The 15,786-nt window shown below is 35.5% G+C and overlaps 1 protein-coding gene across 1 annotated transcript; it reads right to left on the reverse strand.

The window, feature by feature from the left end:
• Nucleotides 1–443: 443 nt before the first annotated feature.
• On the reverse strand, nucleotides 444–15,460 carry LOC121725658 (cleavage stimulation factor subunit 2 tau variant). Its single transcript, XM_042112691.1, has 10 exons — nucleotides 15,303–15,460; nucleotides 14,946–15,214; nucleotides 14,593–14,718; nucleotides 14,133–14,240; nucleotides 13,627–13,714; nucleotides 11,652–11,708; nucleotides 5,918–6,170; nucleotides 4,304–4,404; nucleotides 1,398–1,480; nucleotides 444–643 (listed from the first exon to the last, which is right to left on the reverse strand). Exons 1-10 carry the CDS (start codon nucleotides 15,364–15,366, stop codon nucleotides 521–523), a joined length of 1,272 nt encoding a protein of 423 aa, XP_041968625.1. The 5' UTR covers nucleotides 15,367–15,460; the 3' UTR covers nucleotides 444–520.
• Between the last annotated feature and the right edge of the window lie 326 nt (nucleotides 15,461–15,786).

A 15,786-nucleotide genomic window follows, 5' to 3' on the forward strand; every position in this document is an offset into this window, starting at 1 on the left:
ACTATACTGGAGCAATATCGTCACAAGTGTAAATATAACGTTAAACTTTACACCATGAAACACAAATATTGGGGAAACAACGTCATTACTTCACTACCTCACTACACAAGTGTCGTTATTGCTCCAAAAACATAAAAAATAATTGTCACAATTACCTTAGTAACGTTGTAGCTCCAGAAGACAACTACTCGTGCGGGGGGCCGCGCGCAACTGAACGATGAAACGTTGTTTCTCCCAGTGCCGTCCAGATTCGCGCCAAAACCGTAACGACACTAATGCCCTCACGTGGACAGTTTGCGTACTACACAAATGACAATAACGCACCAAGTAAAGCGGTGGATTTGGAGTATTTTCTCATAATCAGTTAAGTTTTGAAAAAAATTGCATAAGTGACATTATTGCACCGTAGGTGCGATATGTTATGTAAATAAGACAGCTATGTATGTTATCTATATTTAATTATCAATTATCATATTTTCATATACATTTTAATATACTGTTTTAGTTGTAGTAATAGAAATTAACGCTGTTGAGTGCTCTTAGCGATTTGCTCTTTGAGCATAAGTATACTGGCTCTTTGCTCCGGAGGCAGCAGAGCAATTTGTTCGTCCGACAACTGCAGTACTTGCATAATAAGCGCGGCCTGCAAACAAAAATTAATGATTTTTACTTCTCTGTAAAGCTGCGTATCTACTAGATCAGAGTCGGAGCGTACGCAGCGTACGGATCTGTTGCTTTGTATTGATTTCTATGGTATTGCGTCCACTGGATTTTCTGCGCCTGAGGGCTGAGACCGGTATTAATGCCGATGACGTCATCCGCTGCAGTGAACGCGTCATTCGGATTCCCAAGGTTTCAAGTTCTGACGTGTTTACGACGACGCGACGGCTACACCTAAATACTTATTCACGATTAAGGGCGATTATTTTAATTACTTTAGTGGAAAAATAATATGAAGAACTTTACAATCTAAAACATCAATATTATTATAACAACACCAACTGAGGAGAGACAATATTTGAGATGAAATTGGGCATATAATGAATGAAAGTGGTTCTGATAAAATACGGCGAATTACAACAATATCCTCGTCACTATCCTCCATAATGTAAATGCACGTTAACAGGCTATGACGGACTAAGAATAACTAAATTGCCGATGCTGAATGCGATTGCAGTGGACGCACCGGCATTTCGTAAATGACGACGTTCCGTCTTTTCTGTACGCTCCGATTCCGATCCAGTGGACGCGCAGCTTAAAGCAATACATTAGTATGTGATTATTAAAAAATATGCATGAAACTTGTTTTTTCGTCTGCAAAAACTATTTTTAAAGCATATTTATTTCACCATGTATATTTTCTGCTTTTAAGACCAAATTCGATTTAAAAGTCTTACCTTTTCTTGGTCTGACGCTCCTGATGGAATTCCTTGGATAGTCCTTGCTTGAGCAGCATTCGGCATGCCAGGAGGCATTTGTTCTGTGGTAAAAAGAATTATAATTACATAATACTAGCGGCCCGCCCCGGCTTCGCACGGGTGGACATTGATTTTTAATCTTTATTTCTTAGTCAATCTTTATGTTAAGCAGAACATAAAAATGGTTTACACTATTTAGCCTGTAACTACTATATTATAATTATTATACACATTTTTATTGTAATTTTTTTATATTTTAAGTGTTATGTTTGATTATTTTATCCTTACCTACAGAAGATACTATTATTTATACTATTTTGCAATTTCTAAATGTATTTTTTTTGTTTAAAGTATTTTATGTTTTTTTTTGTAGTTGTATGCTTTATTATTTTATGCTTACCTACATCTTAAATGCATAAAAGATTCCATTAAAATTGGGTTAAAGCTTTCCTGTAAACGATATTTGATGTTGTTTTATTTTGTGGCAGCAAAATAAATTGATTATCAGCAGCTCCAACTCGGGATAGGCCAACGTATAGTTGACCATGAGTAAAACATTATTTTCGTAGATCGATACCTACTAATTTCGCCATAACATTAAAACCAAACGTCCAATTTTAATCATTCAAAGACCAAATATTATCTACATTAACTGTACTTAGTAATGAAATAATTTATTTTGATAAGAATTAATGCCATGAGTAAAATAAAGGCATTTAAATGTAGTCCAAAAACATTTCAAGATTTTTTAATAAAAAAATGGTTATTGTGCCTCACTCAACATAGATAGGTGTAGTGTGTCGCGGACTTTTTTGTAGATATTTAAAAGATCTACAATTACTTAGAACATTTTATGGTTCTATATTTTATAGTTTAGGCAGCGTACGCGAAAAAAGTAACATTTCTGGTTGATTTTTTACACCTTGCGTCCGAAAATCCCAAATATCTTACGGAACCCTATTTTTTTCCAAAATAAAATTTAGCCTATGTTCAGCAGAATTAATGTAGGATTCCAATGGTAAAAGAATCTTTCAAATCGGTCCAGTAGTTTCGAAGCCTATTCAAGACAAACAAACAATCAAATCATTCCTCTTTATAATAGTAGTGTAGATATATAGAAGCCTTTACAAATGCTGACATAGTCAAGTCCTACTTACTAGGAGTCGGTCTGCATATTTCATGTAATAAAAGTGTTAATAAAGGTTTTTAGTGAACATTTAATGCTAGATATTGTTGAGTTTTGTGGTTCCGCTAAATAATAAACCATAAGAATGGCCAAAGAATGCCTCAAACACGTGGATTTAACATTAAATACGTAAGTTTTAAACAACGTTTTTTGGGCTTTTCGGTCGTTATTTTTGTAAGCAAAAAAGATAATTTATAAGTTTATTAATCCCTTATTCGTGCTATATAAGGCATTAGTGCTAAAAATGTCACATCAATTAATAATTTGGCTATAAAAATTGCATAGCTTTTTACGTGTGTTTACGGATTCTTATCACTTGAACTATAGTTAATCGATGTCATAATCGACAAAAAGAAATATTCAAGAAAATAAACGCACACTACTTGTATGAAAATAAGCACAAAATGGCCACGCGATGGGCTAAGACTACATCTATACTATAATACTTTATCTATGCGACTAAGACCCAGTTTCATCAAGCAATGTTAAATAAATAATGGCTTATTAGATCAGTTAATGGCCTGTTAGAGCTATCGAGCGTTCCACCATGCCCTAACGTTGGTGAAATTGGGGCTAAATCACCTAACACGGTGTTAAATTTAATTCCTGCTATGGAGGTCCGTTAAATATTTAACAGGCTGTTATCATCTTCTTTTTATTTATGGCTCCTTTGTGAATCGCCAATGTCAGAGTGCGTTGGAGTAGACTCTGCCTTAAAAGTTGGTTTAATGAACAAACAAGGGTATGTACGGTGAATTTATGATAATGTACGGTGTAACAGGCTGTTATATGAGTCAAAATAACAACTTTCAAAGACAATAATATGCAATATCAATAAAAGAATCTGTTTTGACTTTTGAGTCTTTCCGCCATGTTTCCGCTACGTCCTTATTATTAATTATTTTCATAGTTATGAATAATTATTTATTTTCACTTTGCCAAAAATTCAGCCTTCGGATTTTCCTTGACATTGCAAGTATACTAACTTGTATCACAATTACCAAACCGAAATATGTAAATAAAAGTTTGTATTATAATTCATGTTTTCAGCTTTGACAGATAATAATTATTAACCTGGTAAATTAAGAAGAACTATTATAGCGTAACAAATGTATGCGATCAGTGATATTTTAATTTGGTCGCATTATCTACTATTATACTACTATGGAAGAAAGTGACACATTGCAGCAAACATGTCGTATTAATTTTTTTTAAATTTTAACAAGAATGAACGAAATGATAGTTGTTCACTCGTTGTTCACTTAACATTGCATTTACTAATCCGCTGTTAAATTTTTACTGTGGGACATAAGTATTTTAACAGTCTGTTTAATTTTCCAAGGTCCGTAAGTAATGCCTTGTTACGTTTTAACAAACAGAGGTTGGTGAAATTGGGTCTAACACTGAATTGACATAACCCGACCAATTGACGTAGGTCTGTCAACTGCTTATGAATCAATTTCTTTGATGGTACTTGACAATTGACATGTCAAGAAATAAGGTAAGAAATCCATCCATCCCAGGCCCATTGTTAATCATGTACTTAAAATATAACTTTTTAAACGTTAACTGAATTAATTGGTGCCATATTAAAAGTTCATCAACTACCAATATGTAGAATGTGGTCGTAGTATTATTGCGTCGCTCTGCTTTGTTCATTGTAGTGTAGTCATATTTTATGTAAAAATAAATTACTTACGTTGTGGCGGTTTAGGCTGGTTCCTGGGGTCGTTTGATCTCACGCGCGGGTCTTGGCTGAACGACTGCATGTTCGCCAGGCGCGGATCACGCGGAAACGACCTGCATATAAATACATACAATAAACACACATACACGCACACATGTACGCACGTACGCACGCACACATAAAGACATAAATCTTAAAACAATCCTTTGACAATAGGCTAATTGACCTATATTCAATTTCATTGAACAAATACATATTTCTAGTAGAACTTGGCCTAGAAAACCGTATTTCACCCTTATAATCAAATAAAAGCTTATGATTGATAAATAAAGTCGATTTGAAAATATAATTTTATGAAAATAGGATTTGTACTGACAAAAAAGCTTTTGCGGTACTTCCGAATTGGATGTAACGTCATCTCATTCCTAATTTAATATCTTTTATTTATCGGCTCGTTATATGTAAGTTTATTTGTACATAAATAATAAAAATAAGCCTAGATAGTTTTGTAAAATATATTTTCTTGAATAATTCAAATGAAACATCAGTTTTATAAATTATCTCCATTTATTGTAGACGGGAAATGAAATGGCCAAATTTTTTCTCCAAAAGTTTTCAACATTAGAAATGATTTCTAATTTCTTATTTGATTCTTTTATAATTTTTGGGCACTTTTAGACGCGTCCATTTAACATATAAAAAATGTTCAATAAAGAGAGCTTAAAATACAAAACGTATGACGTCACACTATGGCGGACAGTGTTTTCGGCGCCATTTATAAGGCATATTTTTCAATTGACATTTTTATGGGTTTCTATTGTGTAAAATATTAGTTTTTTTTTTTTGTAATAATGAATGATTATTAAGCGATTAGCATGAAGAAAAAAATTTGGTCAAGTAGCCTATTACTATACATGCTATGAATGTAAAAAAATTGTAATGAGTGAGATTAACAATTAAAAAAAAATAATATATCTATGGACGCTTCACACCACGTCAGTCTGGTCCCGTGCTAAGTACCTGAAGGACTTGTGTTACAGGTACCAGACAACAGAAATAAATTAAAAATGTAATGAAGAGAATATGAAGAGGACAATAATAAAATTATTTAAATGCATAAACAAAGAATAAGTTACAATGCATGTGTAACTTACGGTTCCCTTGTTTCCAATGTTAAAGGAGTTCTTGAAACAAATTTAACTCAACGTTAGGAAGCAAATCGAACAATAGAGATATCCATAAATTTTATTCAGGTTAAAAGGGTGTTATAACTATGTATTATACGAACACACTTTGCTCATATTGTCTTGTCACCACAATAACTAACTCATATTTCTGTATAATATAGGAGCCACAAATAAACTTAATGAGCAGATGCATAATAATATGTTTATTTGCTTATTGTTTGTGTGCTAAGACCCTTTGCGCTCTATCGTAGGTGACCTCTATCAAGTGGTATCAGAGAAGTTGATTCATAGGCAAATAACGGGCCTACGTAATTTGGTAGCGTTACGTCAAATCCAGCTATTAGATCACGATTCACGACTAATATTCAATTGACATATCCCGACCAACTGACGTAGGTCCGTCAACTGCCTCTAAATCTATTTCTTCTGTGGTACTCACCCGTCTTGCTGCGGCGGCGGCACGGGATGCGGCGCGGGCACCGGCGGCAGACTGCGCATATCCTGATCAAGCAGCGGTGCCCCACGAAGATCCACGTCCATTCCCATGCCTTGCATATTCTGCATCTGCATGTTTTGCATAGGTGGCATATTTTGCATTGGCATATTTTGCATCGGCATATTCTGCATCGGCGGCATATTCTGCATCGGTGGCATATTCTGCATCGGCGGCATGTTTTGCATGGGCGGACGGGCTGTTGAATAAAAAACATAATAATATATGAATGGGCATAATGCAAATGCTGCGAGGTTAAATCAAAGGGAGTGCCTCCGCTGCCGGCGCCGTTTTCCGAAGTTTGCCGAAGTCACGCGATATTTGCCGAATAGGTTTCCGGCGCCTATTCGGCAAACATCGCTTGTCAAATGACAGAATAATGAACAAAAATATCAGTCTTAGGAGTGTGAAAAGTACCAATAATAAGGTATGAGTAAGACCTTGTGAGGATGCATATTTTAATGGTAGTGATGATGATGATGATTAATGTGATCTGCATAGTAGCATATAAGTACCTTTGTTTCTTTAAACAACGCTGAAACTCTCAAACATGTATAAGGAGTCCGAAGTTCTGTTCAGCACCTTCGGAACCGTGGTATACTGTGTTGCAAAATATAACTTTTTGGTAGCATTAGATCAAAATGCATCACAAAAAACTAAAATATCCACAGCCGAACATATAACCTCCACCTTTGGAAGTCGGTTAAAAAGTCCAATATTTGAGGTTATACATAATATGTAGATTCTTTTTAAAATTTGTTTACTGGCACTGGAACCCAGCATTTTACGCATTTTCACAGGTAATATATCTCGGCTGCCGGCAGTAAACTTACCGCCGGTTACCATTACTGATATTTTTGGGAGCCGGCGCCGGCAGCGGAGGCACTACTAAAATAGTAAATAGTCAAACGGAATGAATACATTAATGTAAAGAGATAAAAATATTTAAATTAGAAATTATTTTTGTCTTTGTCAAACGGAACGCGATCGCGTCAGTTACTTACGAAAATCAAATACTCAAATAATTGGTGCTTTTTCTCCTAAAACTTTAAAAAATAGTGTTTATTTGCATAAATAACACGTAAATAATTGTGATCAATAAGAATTACACAAAAAAACATTGGTTTTAAAGTGCAACTCGGAAGTGAATAGTGACTAACCTCAAAATCTTGTGAAAACTTGATAATCATAATTAAAAAACTAAACAAATAGTGCTCTTTCGCTATGTATACCGTTAAGAAATACGAAAACGGTTAAAATTATACGAAATTGCAGTCACAATGGGGAACGAAAAACAGTTTTCCTCCGAAACGCCGAAACAACAATCAAACAAACCTTTAGTGCAACAAGTGTTTCATAAAGCACTATTTAACAATGCTCGACCTCGAAGTAATTCAGATAGCGAACCCCTACGACCGGCGGTACAAGAGACCGCTACGGAACAAGCCATACCCCAACCATCAAATTCATGCGTAATTAGTCAGGTCCCTTGGCAAAAAGTTCCAGACAGCAATAACAAAAGAAACCGCTCGCCTGAGCACATTCTAAGTGTCAACAAATTACCAAAAAGGCATGAAGCCAGACAACAAACGTTCAATAACAACAGACAGAACATAGATTCCTCAGATGTAATTCAAACTAACAATAGCTTTTCATTGCTCAACTGTGATGAATTATGTGAAAACAGTATTAATGCATCGGACGAAACAAACAAAAAACCAAAAAAAGTCTCAAAGCCACCGCCAATAGTATTATATGGCATATTGAATCTACAAGATCTTACTGATTTCTTAAATGAAGTGGTGCAAAAAGATAATTACACCTTTAAGATACTTTCAAAAGATCAACTTATAATCTCAAGCAAGTCAGTCGAAACCTATAAAAATTTAATCTCACATATTAGGAATAAGGGCCTAGTAGGACATACTTTTACTAGAAAAGAAGAACGATGCCAGAAAATAGTAATTAAAAACCTACATCACACTACCCCCACAGAAGCGATAAGAGAAGCAATAGAAGTAACCGGTAACAAGGTGAGAGGTGAGATTGTCAATGCCCGTAAACCAGGTACAAAAGAACCATTTAATGTTTTCTTTGTAAATCTTGAGCCACATGAGAATAATAAATTTGTCAAAAATATTGAATACATTTTTCATCAGAGAGTCAAGATAGAGGACCCTAGAAAAAGCAAAACTGTTGTGCAGTGTACAAGATGCCAACAATATGGCCACACCAAAAATAATTGTCTGAGGCCATATAGGTGTGTCAAATGTGCGGGCCCACATCGCACTACAGATTGTGGCAAAGATAAAAATACCCCAGCCACTTGTGTACTTTGTGAAGGCAGTCACCCAGCAAATTACAAAGGATGCCAAGTGTATCAGGAGATCCAAGCTAGAAAAAATAAACAACATTTAATACATAATAAGCAGCGTAACAGCACGGGTCCGTCGAACGCATCCAATATGCAATCAAACACAATTTCTAAACCAAACACTGTGTCTTCAGATACATCCAGTAGTCGACCAACTATATTTAATCAGCCTGTTGAATGCACAGAACAAACGCAACTACAAACAAGCGTGCCCTTATATAATGAAATTGTACGGGGCCAGGTAAAAGACTTACATCCTCCAATAAATAGTGAAAAAAGTTCACAGCCAAACCTTTCCTATCAAAACAGACAGGAAAAAAATAAAGGTGGTGATAGAGACTACCTGACCCAAATAAACAACTGTTTGCTAGAAACTATCAACAAACAAGCAGAAAAGCTAGACTTACTCATCCAGCAAATGGGAACACTTATTAACCTTATAACAATGCTTATAAATAAGTCAAAATGACAAGTTTAAGGGTAGCAGCGTGGAATATTAATGGTTTGACTCCCAATAAAGATGAATTAAAAATTTTCATGGAAATTAATAAAATTGATATAATGCTTGTATCTGAAACACACTTAAATAATAGAAAAACTTTCAAACTAAACAACTACTGTGTTTACTGTACAAACCACCCAGATGGCACCTCGCATGGTGGTACTGCTGTCTTAATAAAGAACAACTTGAAGCATTACATACATAGTGAATTTCAAGAAGATTATCTACAAGCTACTACTATCACAGTCCAAGATAAAGAAGGATCGCTCAATGTAAGTGCAGTCTATGCTCCGCCAAGATTTACAATTACAGAAGATATGTTTAAATCCTACTTTAGAACACTTGGAAACAAATATATATGTGGTGGAGATTGGAATAGCAAACACACACACTGGGGTTCCAGATTAATAACGACCAGGGGTCGTGAGCTAAAGAAGTGTCTAGATTCTCTGAAATTATCAACACTATCTACAGGAGAGCCTACCTATTGGCCTACAGACACAAATAAGGTACCAGACCTTTTGGACTTCTTTGTAATTAAAGGCTTATCTAATAGTTATTTTGATATAGAAAATTGTGTCGATACAACATCTGATCATACCCCAATTATAGCAAATATTAGTTCAACAGTCATATACAGGCAGCAAGATACAACATTATACAATAAAAAAACAGATTGGACTGCATTCCGTGAAATTTTAGAATCAGAAATAAATCTCAAAATCAGACTTAAAACCATAAAAGACATTGACAATGCTACATTCATTATCACTAACAAAATACAAGAAGCTGCATGGCGCTCTACGCCTACCGTCAAAACGACAGATAAGGGATTAAATATACCACTTCAGATTCGAGAGACAATCATGAAAAAAAGGAGACTCAGAAGACAATATCAACTTTATAGAAAGTCTGCAGACAAAAGGCAATGGAACAGGGTTGCTCGAGAACTTAAAGAAATGATAAAAGAGCATGAGAATTTTACATTTCAGCAACAGCTGTCCTCGCTCTCTGCAACAAAGCAGGATAACTATTCCCTGTGGAAAATAACAAAAAAATTTAGAAGACCACAACAATCAGTTCCACCGCTTAAAACACAAGCAGGAAACTGGGCAAGGAAACCAATTGATAAAGCTGAATGCTTTGCTGAACACCTAAGCAAAGTATTCGAATCAAATACCTCAAGTATGATGGAGTTTGAGGAAGAAGTAAACAATGTAGTAAATAGTGACCAACAGCTGTCATTACCAATCAAATCTGTAACTCCCAAAGAATTGGCAGCCGAAATAAAAAGACTAGGAAGAAGAAAAGCCCCTGGATTTGACATGATAACGGGTGAAGTATTAAAAAATTTACCAAGAAAAGCAGTAGTATTCTTAACAATACTTTTCAATGCTATATTAAGATTGCATTACTTTCCAAAATTATGGAAAATATCTCTGATTACCATGCTACCTAAGCCAGGAAAACCACCTACTGATCCTAGCTCCTATCGACCAATAAGTTTGCTGCCAGTTATTTCAAAACTATTTGAAAAGCTTTTACTTAGAAGGCTTAAACCAATTTTGGATGAAGAAAATATAATTCCTGACCACCAATTTGGGTTTAGACAGCATCACTCAACAGTAGAGCAAATCCATCGTGTAGTAAGAAAAATAAGACAGTCCTTGGAGAAAAAAGAGTACTGTGCTGCTGTATTCCTTGATATACAACAAGCTTTTGATAGAGTCTGGCACAAAGGCCTTCTATTCAAAATAAAAAACAAGTTACCTAACTCTTACTATATGTTATTCAAATCCTATCTTGAAGACAGAAAATTCCAAGTTAAATTTGACGACGAAGTATCAAAACTGTATGATATCAAGGCCTCCGTACCACAGGGCTCGGTCCTCGGCCCAATACTGTATTCTATTTTTACAGCAGACTTGCCCAGTAGCAGAAATGTAGTCACAGCAACATATGCTGATGACACTGCCTGCCTTGCTAGTGATGAAAATTCGACCATAGCATCACAAAAACTGCAGGAACACCTAAACAAAATAGATAAGTGGCTTGAGCAGTGGAGGATTAAGCCAAGTGTTAATAAATCTGTGCAAATCACTTTTACACTGCGAAAAGGTGACTGTCCACCAGTCACTCTACGAGGAGAAAAATTACGGCCAGAAAACAGTGTGAAATACTTAGGGATGCACATTGATAGAAGACTAACCTGGGCTACACATATTAAAACAAAGAGGCAACAGGCAGATCTGGAGTTTAGAAAACTGTACTGGCTTATTGGACGACAATCACCTCTGACATTAGACAATAAACTTCTTGTATACAAAGCTATCATCAAGCCAATATGGACATATGGTATCCAACTGTGGGGCACCGCAAGCAAAAGTAATCTGGCCATATTACAACGTTTTCAGAATAAATGTCTGAAAACAATAGCCAATGCACCTTGGTTCATAACAAACACTGAGATACATGAATATTTAAATATTACCACCATAAACGAAGAGGTATCTAAATATATACAAACATACAAGAAAAGATTAGAAAATCACACCAATGAACTTGCTAGGGACCTGCTAAGGGATCACGACATAAGAAGACTGAAACGTCTGCATATACTAGAACAAAGAGAATGAATAATCGTTCTAAAGTAATGAAAGAGGTGAGTGTTCAGTGGAACACCTCTCATAAAAGTGACTGCCAATGAACACACCATCTGATAATGGCTAGTGAAAGCCGATAGCAGATAATAGAGAAAAAAAAAAAAATTAGAAATTATAATATTGTTGTTTCCTTTGACTTACCTCCATACTGGTTTGGTGGAGGGTTGTTCATATGTGGAGGTGGTACAGGTTGTTGCACTGAAATAAAAAAAAAGTCACACAACTACTTCAGCACTTACTTAGCTACTAATTTGATTTTTGAAAGGAAGGTGTCAGAATCCAAATAACTTTATATTTGGCTTAGTCTTTAACTTTTGGTTATTTACTCTTAAAGATTTTTATCTGAAAGAGGACTCTGGAGCCCTGACATCACTGTAACATAAAAAGGGCATTAATAATACAGGGTGCAATTTAACCTTCCTGCCAAATTTGGATATATTGATCTTTGTTAAAAATAAAAATACACGTATTTCTTCTTTAATAATCACTCAGTACTAAAATTTTGAGAAATAGCCTCTGAAAGTTATCCTACCAAACACCACAAAATACGGACACATGCGCGGCCGGGCCCCGCCCCGCCCTTCCATTAACATTCTAGCAGTGACGGATTAAGACTACTTGATGCCCTAAGCAATCCATGCCTGTGGGCCACCTATCCGTATCTAAAATCAAAATAATTTTTATTCAGAGTATTTTTTTTTACAAAAATCTTTCCGAACGTCGTAACTTAAAGGTGCCTACCACCGGTTTGGGGACTAACCCGGCGAGAAAAACCGGCGTAAGAAACTCGCACGGGGCCATCTTTCTCAACTAGAATCGGTCTTTGAACCTTTACTCCTCTGGTGCCCCCTCAGACGTGATGCCCTAGGCAATTGCTTAATTTGATTAAGGGCTAATCCGATTCTTGTTATTATATAGTCTTGTTCGCAACTTATGATAAAGTTGCGAATTCTCCTTTCATACTTTGACGGGCTTACGACCGTCAAATGTAAAGGACGTAGACAGGTATGTTTAGAATAAAATTAATTGATACACATGAATAAAATTAATTGATACAAAAGAATGAAAAATTACAACTTTTTAATTACGATAAATTAACACTTTAGAAATTTATAATAAATTTAAACCACATCCTTTGCATTTAGCCGTATTTAAAAAATTCAATCAACTTATGTACCTACACAGTACAACTAATAATTAGAAATCAAAACAACCCACCTCTAAATCTTATTTACTTCCATCTTGTCTACACTTAACTTAGTTCAAACTGCAATCCGTTTTGCTCTAAGTAGAGTCTAACGCGTTTTGCACATCGTCTTTAAGACTTTAAAAGTTTGTTAACACAGAATACAAATTTTTGTTAAGCACAACTTTGTCACTTTTAACCTCGTCAGAGGCATGTCTTTAAGGCTGGCTAGGCGTGTGCAGGTCTTGCGAAGTGCGAACTGTCCATAATCCGAGTCTTTGATTGTTTCGCGATTCAGATTCAGGTTGCAGCTGCTGCATTCGAGAATCATCAATCAGCTGTTACGAAGACAAGGAAGGCTTTCTTGCTCGTACAGTCTCTGGGTTCCGCGTAAACTTTCGCCACTCAAAATGTAGCACCTCCACCTATGCCTCCACATTTCAAAACACTTGATCGTGGTTAAGGTACATTGTAACAGACACTAATAAAGCGCGAGGGCCGGGGGGGCCGTGACAAACAAAATAATTATGTGTTAGCTATACTAAACGTGTGGTACTAAACGGTCGCCGGTGACCGGCGGGCCTCCCGCATCCCACCCCGCGCGTTACCCCCGCTTTACCCCTACGCATAACCGGTCTTTCGACTGGATGTGTTCGGCGCGCTGTGCGACGTACTAGCGGTAATCGTAAATATTATGAACTTATGAAGTGACCATTGTGCATCAATTTTTTCGGAATAAAATATGTTATTGTAAAAAAATTAACACCCTATTTTTATTGGTTTAATGGACTCACCTAATGATACCCAAGCCCCAAAAAAAATTTGGCAGGTAGGTTTAATTGCACCCTGTATAATAGTAATGTGAAGTGATAACTTCACATTACTCCTGTCCAACCAAGTCCTACTGGGGGTGGCTATAAAAGTATTTACCTGCTTGTGGATTGTAGCTAGCTGGCGGAGGAGGTTTGTCACCTGGCTGGAGTACGGGTGGCACCGGGTTGCTAGGGTGAAGCATTGTCTGGAAAATTAGAAAATTATAATCATGTAGAGACTTGTGTTTGTATGTATGTATCCCTTAAATATTTATAAATTTAGATTTTATTATTAATTAATAAAGTACAAATATAATTAAGCATTTTGTGAATATATCAAGTGCCTGTATGTTGCCATTACTGATTACAAGCATAAAAGGCCAAAAAAAATCAAATTAGTTGTATGGGAGCCCCCCTATATTTTGTTTTTAGTATTTGTTGTTATAGCTGCCACAGAAATATATAATCTGTGAAAATTCAGAAGTCTATCTGTAGCGGTTCTTGAGATACAGCCTGGAGACAGACGGACAGACAGAACAACATCGACAGACATCGAAGTCTCGGTAATAACGGGTATGGAAAACTTAAAATTGCATCAAAAACATTCATCAGCAAAGAACTTACAACTGCTGTGGCTGGATCTACAATTCTCATTATTACTTGGGCTTGCAGTAGAGCATAAGCTAGTTGTGGATTTTGCAGCAACATGTTCCTTGCTTCTGTTGGGTTGTTCTGAAATTAAAACAAATGTTTCTTCAAGTGTGGCATCAGAGAGCAATTTTATTTTATGCTATATACCTATGTTAGTTTGATTCTGCCAGAATAGTCAAGTTGAAAAATTTTGGGAAACTGCATTAAAACATTATTTATTTTATTATAAAAATAAAGTAAAAGTTGACTGGACAGACTGTTTCATTTATTTAAACAGTTATAGAATAATAATTTTGTAGTCAATTTTTTTATTCAATTTTAAAGCAGATAAAACATCGCAACATAATAATAGTTTAATATCACATATTTATCACTCAATAACAAATACTAAAAAACTTTTTATAAATTATTAGTCATGCATCAATTTAGTTACCTGAATACAAAGTTTCATTTGTTTCATGAGTTCAAACATCTGTTCCGGAGGGAGTGTGGCCACCGCCTTGCTAATAGCTTCAGGAGCTTTCTCTGGCTCAACAGGCTCACCATATGGATTCTCAATCTAAAATATCATAGGAATAATTTTAATATAAACTTGTGTGATCCATAATTACATCCAAACTACAAAACGCAAAAGTGTTTTAGTTTCTCTCTCTGTCTGTCTTATAACTCTCAGTTAAACCGCTGAACATTAGAATAAGTTGTACTATGTATCCCTTGTTGTAAATGTAAGGTTCCCACACTATATGTATCTAGATTTAGCATATTTTACATCTGACAAAAGTTTACCTGAGGGCCTTGCATTAATGCTTGCATTTCCATTCTTGATTTCTCAGTACAAGCATTATCTACTCTCAGAGAACGACCACCAATTTCATATCCATTGAGATTTCTCATAGCGCTAAGGGCCGTTTCCTGATCTTTATACTCACAAAATCCATAACCTTTCGGCTTGCCCGTTTCTCTATCAAATACAAGTTTAAAAGATAGCACAGGGCCTACTTCGCTGAATATATCTTTTAGCTTTTCTTCGGTGGCTTCGTAAGGAATATTACCCACTAAAACATTTAAAAATATTAGTGCAAAATATGCGTATTTTTGTTTTATGCCATGTTGTTATGGTCCTAATAATGCTATAGAACTTACCAAAGACAGATCTCATGGACTTATCCATGATACTCTGCTCTTCTTTTTCTTTGCTTTTGTCCATTTTTATTAGTTTTTGGGACTAATTATTTATTATGTATGAATATAAACTAATTTTAGTAATACCGGCGTACAAGTTACGTTACAACACAACACTGCAAACATAAAACCAAAGAGAATATAATCACCACAGACTACTAAGGGATACTACGTATCAAGAAGTTTACCTACGTATTTAATCACTACGCATGAAACAAGTTTTTTTTATTTTATTTGTCAATGTCAATAAATGTCAATGTCAACTTAAGATTTTCTTCTTAAGGCACTTCGGCTATATAACCATGGCCAGTGTCGAGTAGGCATAAAATATATGGCGGAAAAACAATAATATTAAAGAATACAATTTTCAGCATCGTTTTTCTATATTGTCAGGTCTAAAGTCTAGTCAAAGTCTAAGTAAAAGTCAATACATACAGTTAAGAAG

Source organism: Aricia agestis, chromosome 3, assembly GCF_905147365.1.
Source record: "Aricia agestis chromosome 3, ilAriAges1.1, whole genome shotgun sequence".
Lineage (NCBI taxonomy): Eukaryota > Metazoa > Arthropoda > Insecta > Lepidoptera > Lycaenidae > Aricia > Aricia agestis.

Coding starts and splice junctions, on each gene's coding strand:
- LOC121725658 (XM_042112691.1), bottom strand. CDS start 15,366: ATGGACAAAAGCAAAGAAAAAGAAGAGCAGAGTATCATGGATAAGTCC. Junction 15,215..15,302: donor GTCCATGAGATCTGTCTTTG/GTAAGTTCTATA, acceptor TAAATGTTTTAG/TGGGTAATATTCCTTACGAA. Junction 14,241..14,592: donor AAATGAAACTTTGTATTCAG/GTAACTAAATTG, acceptor TTTTAATTTCAG/AACAACCCAACAGAAGCAAG.